Consider the following 12,272-nt stretch of genomic DNA (forward strand, 5'->3'; position numbering starts at 1 on the left):
ACAGCAGTAGAATGCCCTACTCCCCTTTTCCATACGGGGATTTGAGGGAAAAGGAGGGTTCAGTTGCTGCCTGCCTAGGTCTTCTGTGGCATCAGTGAGGGGCAAACGGGAACAGCCTACTTTGGTCATGGTCACTGTGCCATGGGCCTTCTGTGTTCTCCAAAATAGATGGGGGAGTTTAAGTGCATAGGCTTATAAGAGTATAAAACTAGAATTATTAAAATTCATCATTCTGGGGTAACAGTCAACATCAGACAGCCAAATGCCAAAAGCCGCCCTCTGTCAAAGCTACGATGTGAACTCTGCAAGTCAGCCCAAGTTAGGATCCCAGATGAACTCGCTCACGTCACATGGAGCTTTAATGGTTCCCAAATGTTCACTGCACAAGAGCCAACCCAAGGGCATATTTCCACTTCCCACATTTTGCAAAGTAAAAAGATTATTTTTAGGGACTCCCTATATATTCTAGGAGAAAACTCTATCATCACTGATCTCAAATCACATTATGAAGGGACAATTGAACACTGAAAAAGAACCCTTGGTTCCAATGTCTCTCCTGTCTTCGTGCTTTTGTGGATTTGAAAGGACAGTTGCTGGGAACTCAAAATGATCTCCACTTCCAGGAGAAAAAAGAAGGAATAAATCTGGGCAGAGGGAATGATAACAGCAGGAGGAAAGTGTACTTTCAGGGGCTTATCAGAAATGTCATTTTTAAATAGAAGCACCTGCAAAGTTGGCCAATTACACCACACTCTGGAGGTAACCCACAAACCACTGTGCTCTCCTGATTTCAAACTAAGGCTCAAATTGAAAGCAACTCCCTATGGATTATGATGGCAATATTTGGTGGAGGGACACCTGGCCTCAACCAGGGTGAGTACCAGATTCATTAGCATGGCTGCTTTCAAAATGCAAATAAACTCTAGCCCTCTAGGGGGCGTGACGTGCCTGTGTTCAGAGGTGCAGCCAGCTCCCAGCAGGATCTCAGAGATTCCATTCCCTCTACCTACTTACTACACACAGGACACTGACCCAGTGGCTTCCTTTCTCAGAGCCTGTTTCCTTATCCCTTATTGTCCAATAATAATTCCTGTCTATCTATCTCCCAAAGTGGTTGTGGGGTCAAATAAAACAATGACAGAGTTCTCTTAATGTATCCAGATCGGAAATCAAGCATAAGGCCAGAAGGTGTCCAGAACTTCTTTCTAAAAAAGCCCAGGCCTCTTGAGGCCTCTTTTGGTGATACGGAACAAAAGCAAAAGTGACAGAGATGACACCATAGCATAGGTCCTGGGGATGTCACCAAGTCACTAGGAAGGCTTGGTGATTAGCTACGGAAACCAGACATTAGAAGGTTGAGAGGAAAGAGCTGAAGGAGAAGCAAGGCACCCTCCACCTCTCGGTGCTTCCCCTGTACCCTTTATTGCTCTGCTCAGCATAGTTAAACCAAGGTGGAAATAAGCTGGCCTTGCTCTCATCTCTTTATCAGTGGGTTTCTGGTTGGGCTGAACACCCACAATCATGGAAAGTGAGGAGGAGGTTGAAAGAGCTCTCAGGGCACATGGGACCACACCAGCCAGAATTGGATCAGAAGTCTCAGTACTTACTGGGGGGTGTGCACAGCAGGAATGAGTCACTTCAGTCTCTGTCTGACACTGGGTTACCATGAACTTTTTCATAATAAATACTGATGAACTAGAATTAACCTTCCTTTAATTGGGAAGTTACAATTAACTAGGTCATTTGGTTAACTGAATGTTAATTAAGAAGGAAAATACACCCTGTTTTGATCGTTTTGGCAGAAAAACTTTTAAAAACTGCATCTTCCTTTCCTGCAGAACCTTCACAGCACGCCCTTGGCATTCACCAAGATTCACTGTATGTGAAGGATCGTGAAGGTCCATGATGTGGTCATTTCTAAATCTGCCGGCATGCAGGAACAGATCATTTAGTTGGTGAGAGGATGCCACATTGGCATCTCACATCAACTGTCCTATCCTGTAGTCATCAGGAAGGCCTCATAGCTTCTCACAAAGCAATAAAAACTTAATTTCTTAGTGGAAAATCACCATTACCATCGAGAGAGAAAGAGAGGGAGTAAACTTTGGTGAAATTTGAGAAGGGGATTAACTTTCCTTGTACAGATAAACATGGGAACCAGATAGTTTTTGATGGAAAAATGTGATTTGGGAAAACATAGAAGTCAACATAAATACTTCTGAAGTTGCAAACAAGGGGGTTTTAGGTCTCAAGTGATAGCCTTTTTAAATGTTGAGGGTCTGCTATCCAGACAAGAAATATAACTGGATTCTTGATGGCTGAGGATATGGTGGGGCTTCTGAATTAGCACCCCAGCACTGGGATAAGGAATACAGATGTAGAGGGTATAGGAAATGGACCATGTTCTAACTGCAGGGAAATTTAGCAAATAAATCCCGGGTTTTGTCATTCTTTGCTCTATGAGCCTAAGAGCACAACCTCTAGAGATGAAAACAATATAAATAGTTTAAGTGATTGTTCAGATTTACTGCATTCTACTCAGTCATTAGGTAATTGTGTAGCTCTATGAGCTCCTTTATTTTATTAAAAAGAAACCCAGTAACCTTTATTTAATTAACAAGAGAGGTTAAACTTAATGAAAAGTTATTTTGAAATTTTTAGATATAGCGTCCTTTGTATGAACAGAGCCAGAGAGAGTATGATCATTACATAGTAATGTTAGTAGGAAGATGAGGACATAGAAGGAAATATGGAAGGGAAATAGGTGGGAAGAAAGAAGAGTATTCCATTATTTCTTCCCATTTATCTCGTGCTATATTCCTCATTCCATCTCTCTGCAGTCAGACAAATGCTGATGAAAAATACTACCCCTCACCCCCACCGTTTTCCTGTATAGATACACAGATATATCCCTGGGACGCAAATTCACAAACGATGCCATTGAATCAGCAATGCCTGGGCTGTGTACACAAATGAGTGTTATTTGTGCAGTGTGTTACATGTTAGTCATGGGAGTGCCTGTAGGAGATACTAGTTCTCATGCAGGACAGTGACAGAGACCAAAGGCTTCTTGCAAACCCCACTGAATCCGTGGAGACCCAAAACACCCATAACATGTTTACCTGGGGAGCCTGCCAGAGAGTCCCCTCTGCTGAAGGCGAAGGTACGAGACACAGAGACGGGCACTAAAGAGTCAGGGGCCAAGGATTTCAGAGTTGCGAAGGGGAAGATAAACACAAAAGGAGAGAGACAAAGAGCAAAGTGGGTGAGAGTCTGTTCCTGGATTTTCACAATATCACATTTCTCTGTAAAAAGGAATCTTGCCTCTGAATATGTGGGAATTCACACCCTCTTACAAAGTCACTCTCCAGAAAGACAAGAAAATAAAATGGACTTTGCTGAACGTCTTCTGAAAAGATGTGCAACAATCTTGGAATCGGAGATGCCAGTGACAAGCACAAGCAGTGCCCCAGTGGGGAGCGCCTGGGCAGCATTCTCTGGGCACCTGTTTTGAGCCAGCAAACATGCCGGGAGCCCAGAGCTGCATCCCCACCAGGCTCTCCCAGCTGCCCCGCACCCTGCTCAACTGCAGGAGGGCGCCTGAAAGAAAAGTGTGTGCTCTTGCTAGTGTGTGCTCCTTGAAGGAGCTGGATCCTGCCTTGGACTCCTAGGACCTCCCTCTGTGGTCACAGTGCTGGTGAGGAACTGTGGCTTGCTAGAGGATCAGGACAAAGGAAGGACAATATTTCTAGCAGTTTTCATGTGAATCAAATTGATTAATTGAATCATAGTCACTCTGTAGCAAGTACAAGTTCCCCAAAGCACTTCTCTTTCTTCCAATTTTCCTTCTCTTTCTTCAGAGTCTGAAATGGTGCTGGCTATTACTTGGGGCCTGTGTGGGGTGGAGTGTGTAGCAATAGTCCAGTCCTTTTCCCATCTTGATCCTGATCAGGTGGTGTTTCGGCATGGGAATCTGTCTTCATGTCTCTTATCTGATCATTCCCAGAGTCCCTTTTATGGAGCTAAATGAAGCCAGTCTTCAGGTGACAGACACTGAAATAGACAGCTTCTGCAGTCTTATTTGCTGCACTAAATGAAAATTCCCTACAAATGTAGGGGAGCGGAAGTGGGGAACTATATAGCTACCCGATAATTATTTACTCTGACATGAGATATTAGTGAATATTTGAAGAGGCCCCTAATATTGTGAGACACACTGGAGAAAGCCTATATTCTCAAGAAGGATCATAGTTTTTCTTAAATTAAATGTATACACAGTCAAGCAGACAGGACACTTGTTCTCTCTATGTCTGCACACCTCTGTGTGCACCTGTCCCAGCTACCCTGAGTTTGGGCAGGGTTTCTCCAGAGTAACAGGCTCATCATGGTCATCCTGGGTTCCCTGGCAATCAGAATCAAGATAAAGAAGACAGCGTGGATTGTGTTCCCTTCGACCCACACAGGAAAACCAGAGACTTCCTTATACCCTCAAGTTCAATTTTGCAGCTTAAGTCACAGGGCCAGTGTTATGGGAAACTCATCATCTCTCTTTTTGCCCTTAAAGGCTCATTAAGGCTGGGTGTAGTGGCTCACACCTGTAATCCTAGCACTCTGGGAGGCCAAGGAGGGAGAATTGCTTGAGTTCAGGGGTTGGAGACCAGCCTGAGCAAGAGTGAGACTCTATCTCTACTAAAAATAGAAAAAATTAGTGGGCTGTAGTGGCATGCACCTGTAGTCCTAGCTACTTGGGAGACTGAGGCAGGAGGATCACTTGAGCCAGGAGTTTGAGGTTGCAGTGAGCTAGGCTGACACTACTATTGCACTCTAGCTGGGGCAACAGAGCAAGACTCTGTCTCAAGAAAAAAAAAAAAAAGAAAGAAAAAGAAAGGCTGATTAAGTTGTTGGCTTCAAGAACAGGAAGAGTTGGCTCAACAAAGATCTTACAAGAGTTTATTGCTTTGTGGCTTACGCTTAAGCTCTCCCTCTACCTATAGTCTAAGGATCTTGGCCAGTGAAAGATGCTGGGTGGCTGGACACTTGGCTGAGCACCCACCCAGAACAACCATGGGGTGTGGCCTGCCTTTGCAGTTATTTCACACTTCACGAAGCAGGGAGGGCTTGGAGGAGGATAAAAACTGTTTCTTTACCCCCACTAGCTAATAATATTTCTTTTTCCTCCTGAAAATTTATAAAGCATGGGGAGGTAAAAAGAGTTTAATGCTTCCTTTTAGTTAACTGGTTTTAAAGGAGAGATCAGTGTTGCAAATTTAGTCCTGTCTCACTGATAAAGAACTAGAGACAGGAAGGAAGAAAAGGAGGAAATCAGACAACATCTTCTGCCTACTTAAGGCTGGGTGTGGTTCCGTCTACTTAAGGCTGTGTTTTTTTTTTTTTAAGAAGGAAAGTCATTTAAATTGGGTAGTCTGGGGAGCCTCATATAGGTCTTTTTTTCCTCAGAATTCCCACCTCTTTTGGTGTATTAGAAGAGCCAGAACATGGACAGCATTTCTAGATAACATGAGAATCCCAGGAGTCATCCCTAATGTGATGGACGGTGGACATCTCCTTTAGAGAACTAAGGTTTACCCAATCCTGCTGCCTGTCCCTGGCCCACCCAGAGTTCTTCTACTGAGTACTGATGATTTCTTCATCAAACCTTGCTTGAAATTTGTTGGCTTATATAAGTATAAAATAACATATAATAATATACCAGGGCTTTAAAAAATTTTACAGATCTCCTTCAACTCAAGTTCTGCAGGTACTTAGAGTTCATTTCAGTCAGCTGCTGGGCTAGGATGTGAAATAACATTGTAAACTGTTCCACTATTTCCACATAGAAATTGCATTCTGAAACATGATGGATCTAAAAATCTGTATTTCAATGCACTGTGTGTACTGAAATGCACTGAACCAGGACACCAGGATGCATCTAGTAAGTTACAAGTTGCTGGGTGATTTGGATCAAGTCATTTCCTTAGTTTCATTCATGTTAAAACAGTCTCTACCCTGCCATGTTCTAGGGACTATGATATCAAGTTCTGGGACCCTCTGATAAATCCCAATATAAAGCACTATGCAAGTATTTTTTTATGAGAGGTAACATCCCATTTGGCCTTAAAGTGGCCACTGTAAACACTAAAAGCAATGTAAAATTCAGATCAGTGAATCAAAAAGAAATCTAGAGAAATAATTCTTTCTGGATCACACTTTTATCACAATAAATGACATGCTCTTAAACACAAGTGCAATAGCTCTACATAGGAAACAGCAAGAAGGCACAGCACAGAAGGGGCAGAGCAAACCAGCCATCAGCCCTGTGCCAGCACCCCACCAACAGCATGCACGGCCAGCTGGCAGACATCTCTCCACCAGCTGAGCGCTGGTGAACAAGGAGAGAGAAGCAGATAAGCAACATATTGCGCCAGCTTGGGAGTTAGATCCCTAAATCTTGCAGTAACTTCTTACTGAGGACAGACACAATAGTAGCATATGCAAGTTTTCAAGTAAAGGCCAGTGGGCGAATTATCACTGCAGAGAAGGAAAGGCTGAACCTTCACGAAAGCACAGGAACCACCTGCCTGCATTCTCTGGCAGATGGCAATAAATGGTGCCTTCACTCACAAGCCCCTCCCCCCACTCCAGCCCCCAGCCCCCATCACTGTTCATCACTCACATGTGAGCAGAGAAGCTGCAGAAAACATTCCAGACACACAGAACCTAAGCCCCCCTGGTCTGTGGGTACCTGGCAGGAAGCAGTGTTCCTGGCAGAGCATTACACAGAGGCTGCCAGCATTTGTCTTAGCCCCAGCCCAGGCTCAAAGTGCTTGGTCCAGGTCCCCAGAGTGGGCTGAGGCAAAACTACCATGGGGAGGACGAGGAAGGGATTTGAGAGATACATACGAAAGACAGAGGATCCAGCCAGGCTTCCAACCTTCCGCACGTCATTATCTAAGGACAGAAGGATGCAACGGGTTTCAGAGGCAATTCGGAAAACACAGCTTCTTATAGGAATCTTCCCTCTTCCATTCCACCCCCAAGATCAATTAACTCTGTAAAAACCAGGCGATCAAATGGAAGGGGAGGCAACAAGTGTAAAAAGCAACAAACAAACAAACTTGTCTTTTCATACTGAAATATACCACTCTCCATCCTTAACACTTTATAATGTGATTGCTTTTTCCAATTTAATTTTCTCTCACTTATTTTTTAAAGCACAAACTAACTCAATGAAAAGTGATGTTTGTGCCTATTTTGCAGAAGAAACTAATGCCAAGGAAGTTAAATTGCTTGTCCAGGGTAACAGGAGTCAAAAGAAAAGTCAAAAATGGAGTCAAGGCCGGGCGCTGTGGCTCACGCCTGTAATCCTAGCTCTTGGGAGGCCGAGGCGGGCGGATTGCTCAAGGTCAGGAGTTCAAAACCAGCCTGAGCGAGACCCCGTCTCTACTATAAATAGAAAGAAATTAATTGGACAACTGATATATATATAAAAAAATTAGCCGGGCATGGTGGCGCATGCCTGTAGTCCCAGCTACTCGGGAGGCTGAGGCTGGAGGATCGCTTGAGCCCAGGAGTTTGAGGTTGCTGTGAGCTAGGCTGACGCCACAGCACTCACTCTAGCCTGGACAACAAAGCGAGACTCTGTCTCAAAAAAAAAAAAAAATGGAGTCAAGACTTGAGCCTATGAAGACCACAAATGATGGAAATAGAAAATAAAAAAAAAAAAAAAAAAAAAAAAAAGACTTGAGCCTAGATGTTTTTTTCTATAATATCCCACTGATTCCCCAATAAACAAACGAAAACTGGAATACCTGAGCACGCAGAGGTCATGATGGCTGGGACCCCATAGTAGGTGAAGGCTCCATTCTCGAAGCGAAGGCCTTCCTTACCGACCTCCACTTCCACTTTACCCTGGAGAAAGAAGGAAGTGTACTAACTGTATATGAACATTCCAGTTATGTTACTGACTACAACCCTCAGCACTTCTGCTTGGATAACAAGTGGACTCATGTTCTTATCACAGAAGGCTATTAATTCTGTCCAGGTTTATGTTTTAGAAATAGCACCTCTAACTTTGGTAGATCTTTGCAGTAAACTCATTGCTTCATTGTTCATAAAGCAGCATCTAGTCATGGATAACCAAGCTCTCCTTGCTACCACAATGGCCTTCCCTGATGCAAGTCCAAGTACCAGCTCACCCAGGGCCTGGTAAACCTTCCCACTGGTTTAGTCTAAGGTTAGACCATTTCTAGGTTGGGTTGAGTTAAAATCTAATTCTGGGTGAAGCTTGCTTAATTCATCACCAATAACAATGACAGCTAATGGGTGGTGTATCATGTATGTCTATGGACCTGACACTATGTTATGTGTACTGCATGGATTCTCATGTAATCAGCCCCACAACCCCATGAGGTCCACACCATTCTTATCCCTGGTTTACAGAGAAATCAATTTTGAGGCTCTGAGAGGTTAAATAACTTGGTCTAGGTTATTTAGGAAAGGGCAACACTGGAATTTTAAAGCTAGATCTTTCTAATTTCTGAACCTTGCTGCTACATTTTATTCTCTCATCTTACTTGAAAACTGTTAAATTTGTATTAAGCACAAGAAAGTAGACTGTATGTGTTCATTATGCTATAGAAACAATGTAACAGGAAACTTCTCAATTTCCAACAGCGAAGAATGTGACTCGGTTTCTGGAGAAGAAAGGTCATTTTATTGAGGTCCTTTGCAAGAATATATGTGAGGCAAATTGTAATGTAAAAGCAGAGAGGCTGGAGGTGGACTGTGACAAAGACCATTTCTAGATTAATGTGAGCTTAATCAAGATTTTAAAATAATCACTGCATTCAGGGGCGTTAGATTCTGTTGGGAAGATATAGGGAAGCAGTGATGGAGCCAATGGTGGAGCCAGGACAGGATACCAGCAGTGTTACAAGCTGGAACCACACCTGACACTGATTTAAGACAGGCCTATCCAGGCACCCGGGGCAGAAGGTTATCGTACTTATGTGAGTACTGGGAAGATGCTGCACTTCTTTCACTCAGTCATCTTTTCCCCTTCCTGGTCCTCTTAAGGGGAAGACGATTCCAGGGACTGCAAAGGCTGAAATGCAGCAGAGAGAATGAATGTGTCCCACATGCCTCCAGAAAGCACAGCCAGGCGTTTAAACAAGAATTGTCCACAGTTTAGGAGGGAGTGGGTAGCTTCATTTCAGGGGGATGTTCAAGTAGAGACAAGGAAGTTATTACCTACAAGGATTGCCCTACAATTTATTACCTACAATCCTTGCCCTATAAGGATTCTGTAGGGCAGTAGTTTTGGAAGTTCACAAGCAGAACCCCTCTACTGGAGAGGGATTCACCCCACCCCAAACATAGCTGAGCAGTCTGACTAAATGCCATCAAAGATTCCCCAGTCTTCCACGTCTAGGCCCCTCCTATGGGTTATGCACAAATGCCCACCCCAACTGGCCTTGTTCCCAAAGCAGCCAAGTTTTGGAACCTGGCGCTGAGGGAGGCATGGCGTTCCTCTTCACCTGGACATGCCCTTGTCTCACTCCTGCAAGTTCCCTGGCTTTCCTACTCACCTGCAGAAGCAGCATAAAATAGTCCACAGGGCGGTTGCGCTGGTAGAGGTAGTGTTCTGGGGCCTTCTTATTCTTCTCATCGAACTTCAGTTCCTGGATCACGTTGGGATGTTTCAGGAGCCGGAGCAGGATCTTCTCCGAAAGGTACAGAGACTTAAAGGGCTCCACTTCTAGGGGAGGGTGGGAGGCAGGGAGGAATCAACACCCCCCAGGTCCCACCCGTGCCAGCAGCGGCAGCTGGAGGGAGTCAGAGCTGGCACAGCTAGCCCATTCACGCTCCTGGGCACCTGGCTGGCAGGGCTTCTGTGGTCCTTCAGATGGGGGATCCTAAACATAAGTGTGCATCTCAGGGCCTTCCTCGTGCCCTCTGGGGGGATGTGTCTCTGCAATGGCATCTCAGGAGAAACAGGTCACCATTTTAGAAATGTCAGTTTTGTTATTAATTTTCTCTTTGATTTATTTTGATTTATTTAAAATTGGGCATGGATACTAATCCATGTCAACAACAAAGGCTTAAAGGCTATAATCCAATGAAACACAGAGAATTTAATCTGGCTTATTTGTATGATGTATATCTACTCAATGAAATGAAATCCCAAGTTAATAGAGACAGGTAATTATTTAAGTAAGTTGTTAATAATGTGAAGCATCATATTTACATATTAACAGATATTATCACATACATTAAATGTTATACCAAACAGATACAGCTGCTTTGCTCTGGGAACTCAGACAGCCAGTAGTTAAAAGAAATCTGTATTCAGAACCTAGATAACATGTTGAAAATTCTACTTTAAAGAAGCTCCAACTTAAAATTTTCTACTTTTTAGCACCTAGAACAGTGCTAGTTCTCATTATATACTTAATAAATATATGACAGATTAATTATTGATGTTAATGATGGATATGATCACTCTAGGTCAGCACATTAACTAGGCATGGAGGTCAGTGGGTTCAAAGACAAACCTTATCTTCTTCATAAGAAGGAATTTATCTTCAGATTCTCTCCCCGTTTCTGCTTTCTAAAGACCCCAAGATTCATAATCCACTTCTGTATTTTAAGAATTCATAGCTCACAGGCCTGTATGATCTCTGGAGGGTGCTGGGCCCCAGAGTCTTGCTGCTGGGTTGGACAAAGCCTTTCCTTCCCCCACAATTACTCTGGGGTACCCCAACTCTAACAGGACAGGGGATGGCCTCAGGCTCTAGTCAAGAAGCATGCGAACAAAGAGAAAAGTGCAGCAGTAGTTTCTTTAGCTCTTTTATCTGTAGAAGGGAGAGTTGGATTGTACTCACTTCCTCCCTTGGAAGATCAGGCATGAACTTCTCAATGTGACAGTAGGTGGCATCTGTTACTCTATCTAAGGCAACCTCCTTCCTAGAAGAGTGGTTCTCAGTCCCTGTTGCATATTGGAATTAGGTTGAAAGGTATGAACAATCATTGCTACCTGGGTCCCACTCTAGAGATTCTGCTTTAGCTACTCTGGGGTGGAGACTCGGATGGGCAGAGCCCTACCTGTAGCCATGAAGCGGTGCGTGGCCAGCAGAAGCTGTGGTGAGATCTTTACCCGCATCTCCGTGTCGGAAAGCTTAAACAAGGAGAAGTCATGCCGCTTCCTTTCCCGGTGTGGGACCCTCTGCTTTTTCCGATTGTCGGCTGCAGGGTCACAAGGGACAGATAGCAGCTCTCTCAGAATCACTGTTGGTCTTTGGAGGCTTTCCCAGAGCAACATTGACAGATAAATCCTTTGGGAGCCTACACATTTCTGCAGTGTCAACTCTAGATGACATTACAACACCTCTTTCCCATGGAGTGGAAGAATGTTGGTAAGGGACAGGCAGTGGGAGATCGCCATCATCATCTATGTGTTATTGACACTTAACTGGAGTATAGAGGAAAAGGGGGAAAGATAGCTCAGGACACCCAAATCCAGGATTCTGGGGCTGGCTCTCCTACTTAGTGGCTGTACAAGCTCTCTAAGGATCAGAGCTTTTGTTTGCTTTAGCCTATACAAGGAAGTTAATAATATTTAATAATTCTACTCATCTTGTGCAGTTATTATGACACTCTAACCAGAAACTACCTGTGAAAGTGGTTTTATAAAGTCATACAAACTTGAGGGACTTGCATTCTTAGCATTAAGAATGTTGGTGGGGCCCAGGGATTTCTGCCTCTGTCCCCCTCCATTCCCTAGAACTGGGCTCACCTGGTCTCCTCCTGCTGCTTTAAACCAGGCTCTGAGTGGTTCCCGGGGCATGCCAGCCAAGGCTGGAGGGTGGTTACCACCTCATACCACTCACAATTCTCCTGCTTCAACCCCAGCCCCTCCACTGGGAATCAGGGGAAATACAGGGAAGAGGAAAGGAGAAGAAATAGGAATGGACCTATAATCTATAAAAGTGGGTTCTCTTGGTGGGGGCCTCAGACAGAGAGGGCCTGGAACCCCCCAAGAGCCTATGTATTGGACATGTGATTATTGGTTGAGAAAATTTGCTTTTTCATTATATCTATCTATCTATCTATCTATCTATCTATCTATCTATCTATCTATTATATATATCTATATTATATATAGATATAATTTTTTCTTTTTTGGTGGGGGTAACGTTTTCTTTGGTCATTTCTCTTTTGTTATCTCTGAGTTTTGAGTAAAATTTTGAAACTGCTAGCCTAGCTCATCTGCA

The 12,272-nt window shown here is 43.9% G+C and overlaps 1 protein-coding gene across 2 annotated transcripts in view; it reads right to left on the reverse strand.

The window, feature by feature from the left end:
- Positions 1–12,272, reverse strand: part of CNNM1 (cyclin and CBS domain divalent metal cation transport mediator 1) — a 56,297-nt gene that overhangs the window by 18,223 nt on the left and 25,802 nt on the right. The window contains exons 3-7 of one of the 2 annotated variants that reach the window (XM_012768150.3): positions 11,104–11,244; positions 9,588–9,757; positions 7,809–7,908; positions 6,901–6,948; positions 3,123–3,185 (exon numbers count right to left, since the gene is read on the reverse strand). In XM_012768150.3, the coding sequence (XP_012623604.1) occupies positions 3,123–3,185; positions 6,901–6,948; positions 7,809–7,908; positions 9,588–9,757; positions 11,104–11,244 (522 nt within the window). The remainder of the gene's footprint in view (positions 1–3,122; positions 3,186–6,900; positions 6,949–7,808; positions 7,909–9,587; positions 9,758–11,103; positions 11,245–12,272) is intronic. The other variant, XM_012768161.3, reaches the window with a different exon arrangement.

The sequence above is a fragment of the Microcebus murinus genome, chromosome 14 (assembly GCF_040939455.1).
Source record: "Microcebus murinus isolate Inina chromosome 14, M.murinus_Inina_mat1.0, whole genome shotgun sequence".
Classification (NCBI taxonomy): Eukaryota; Metazoa; Chordata; class Mammalia; order Primates; family Cheirogaleidae; genus Microcebus; species Microcebus murinus.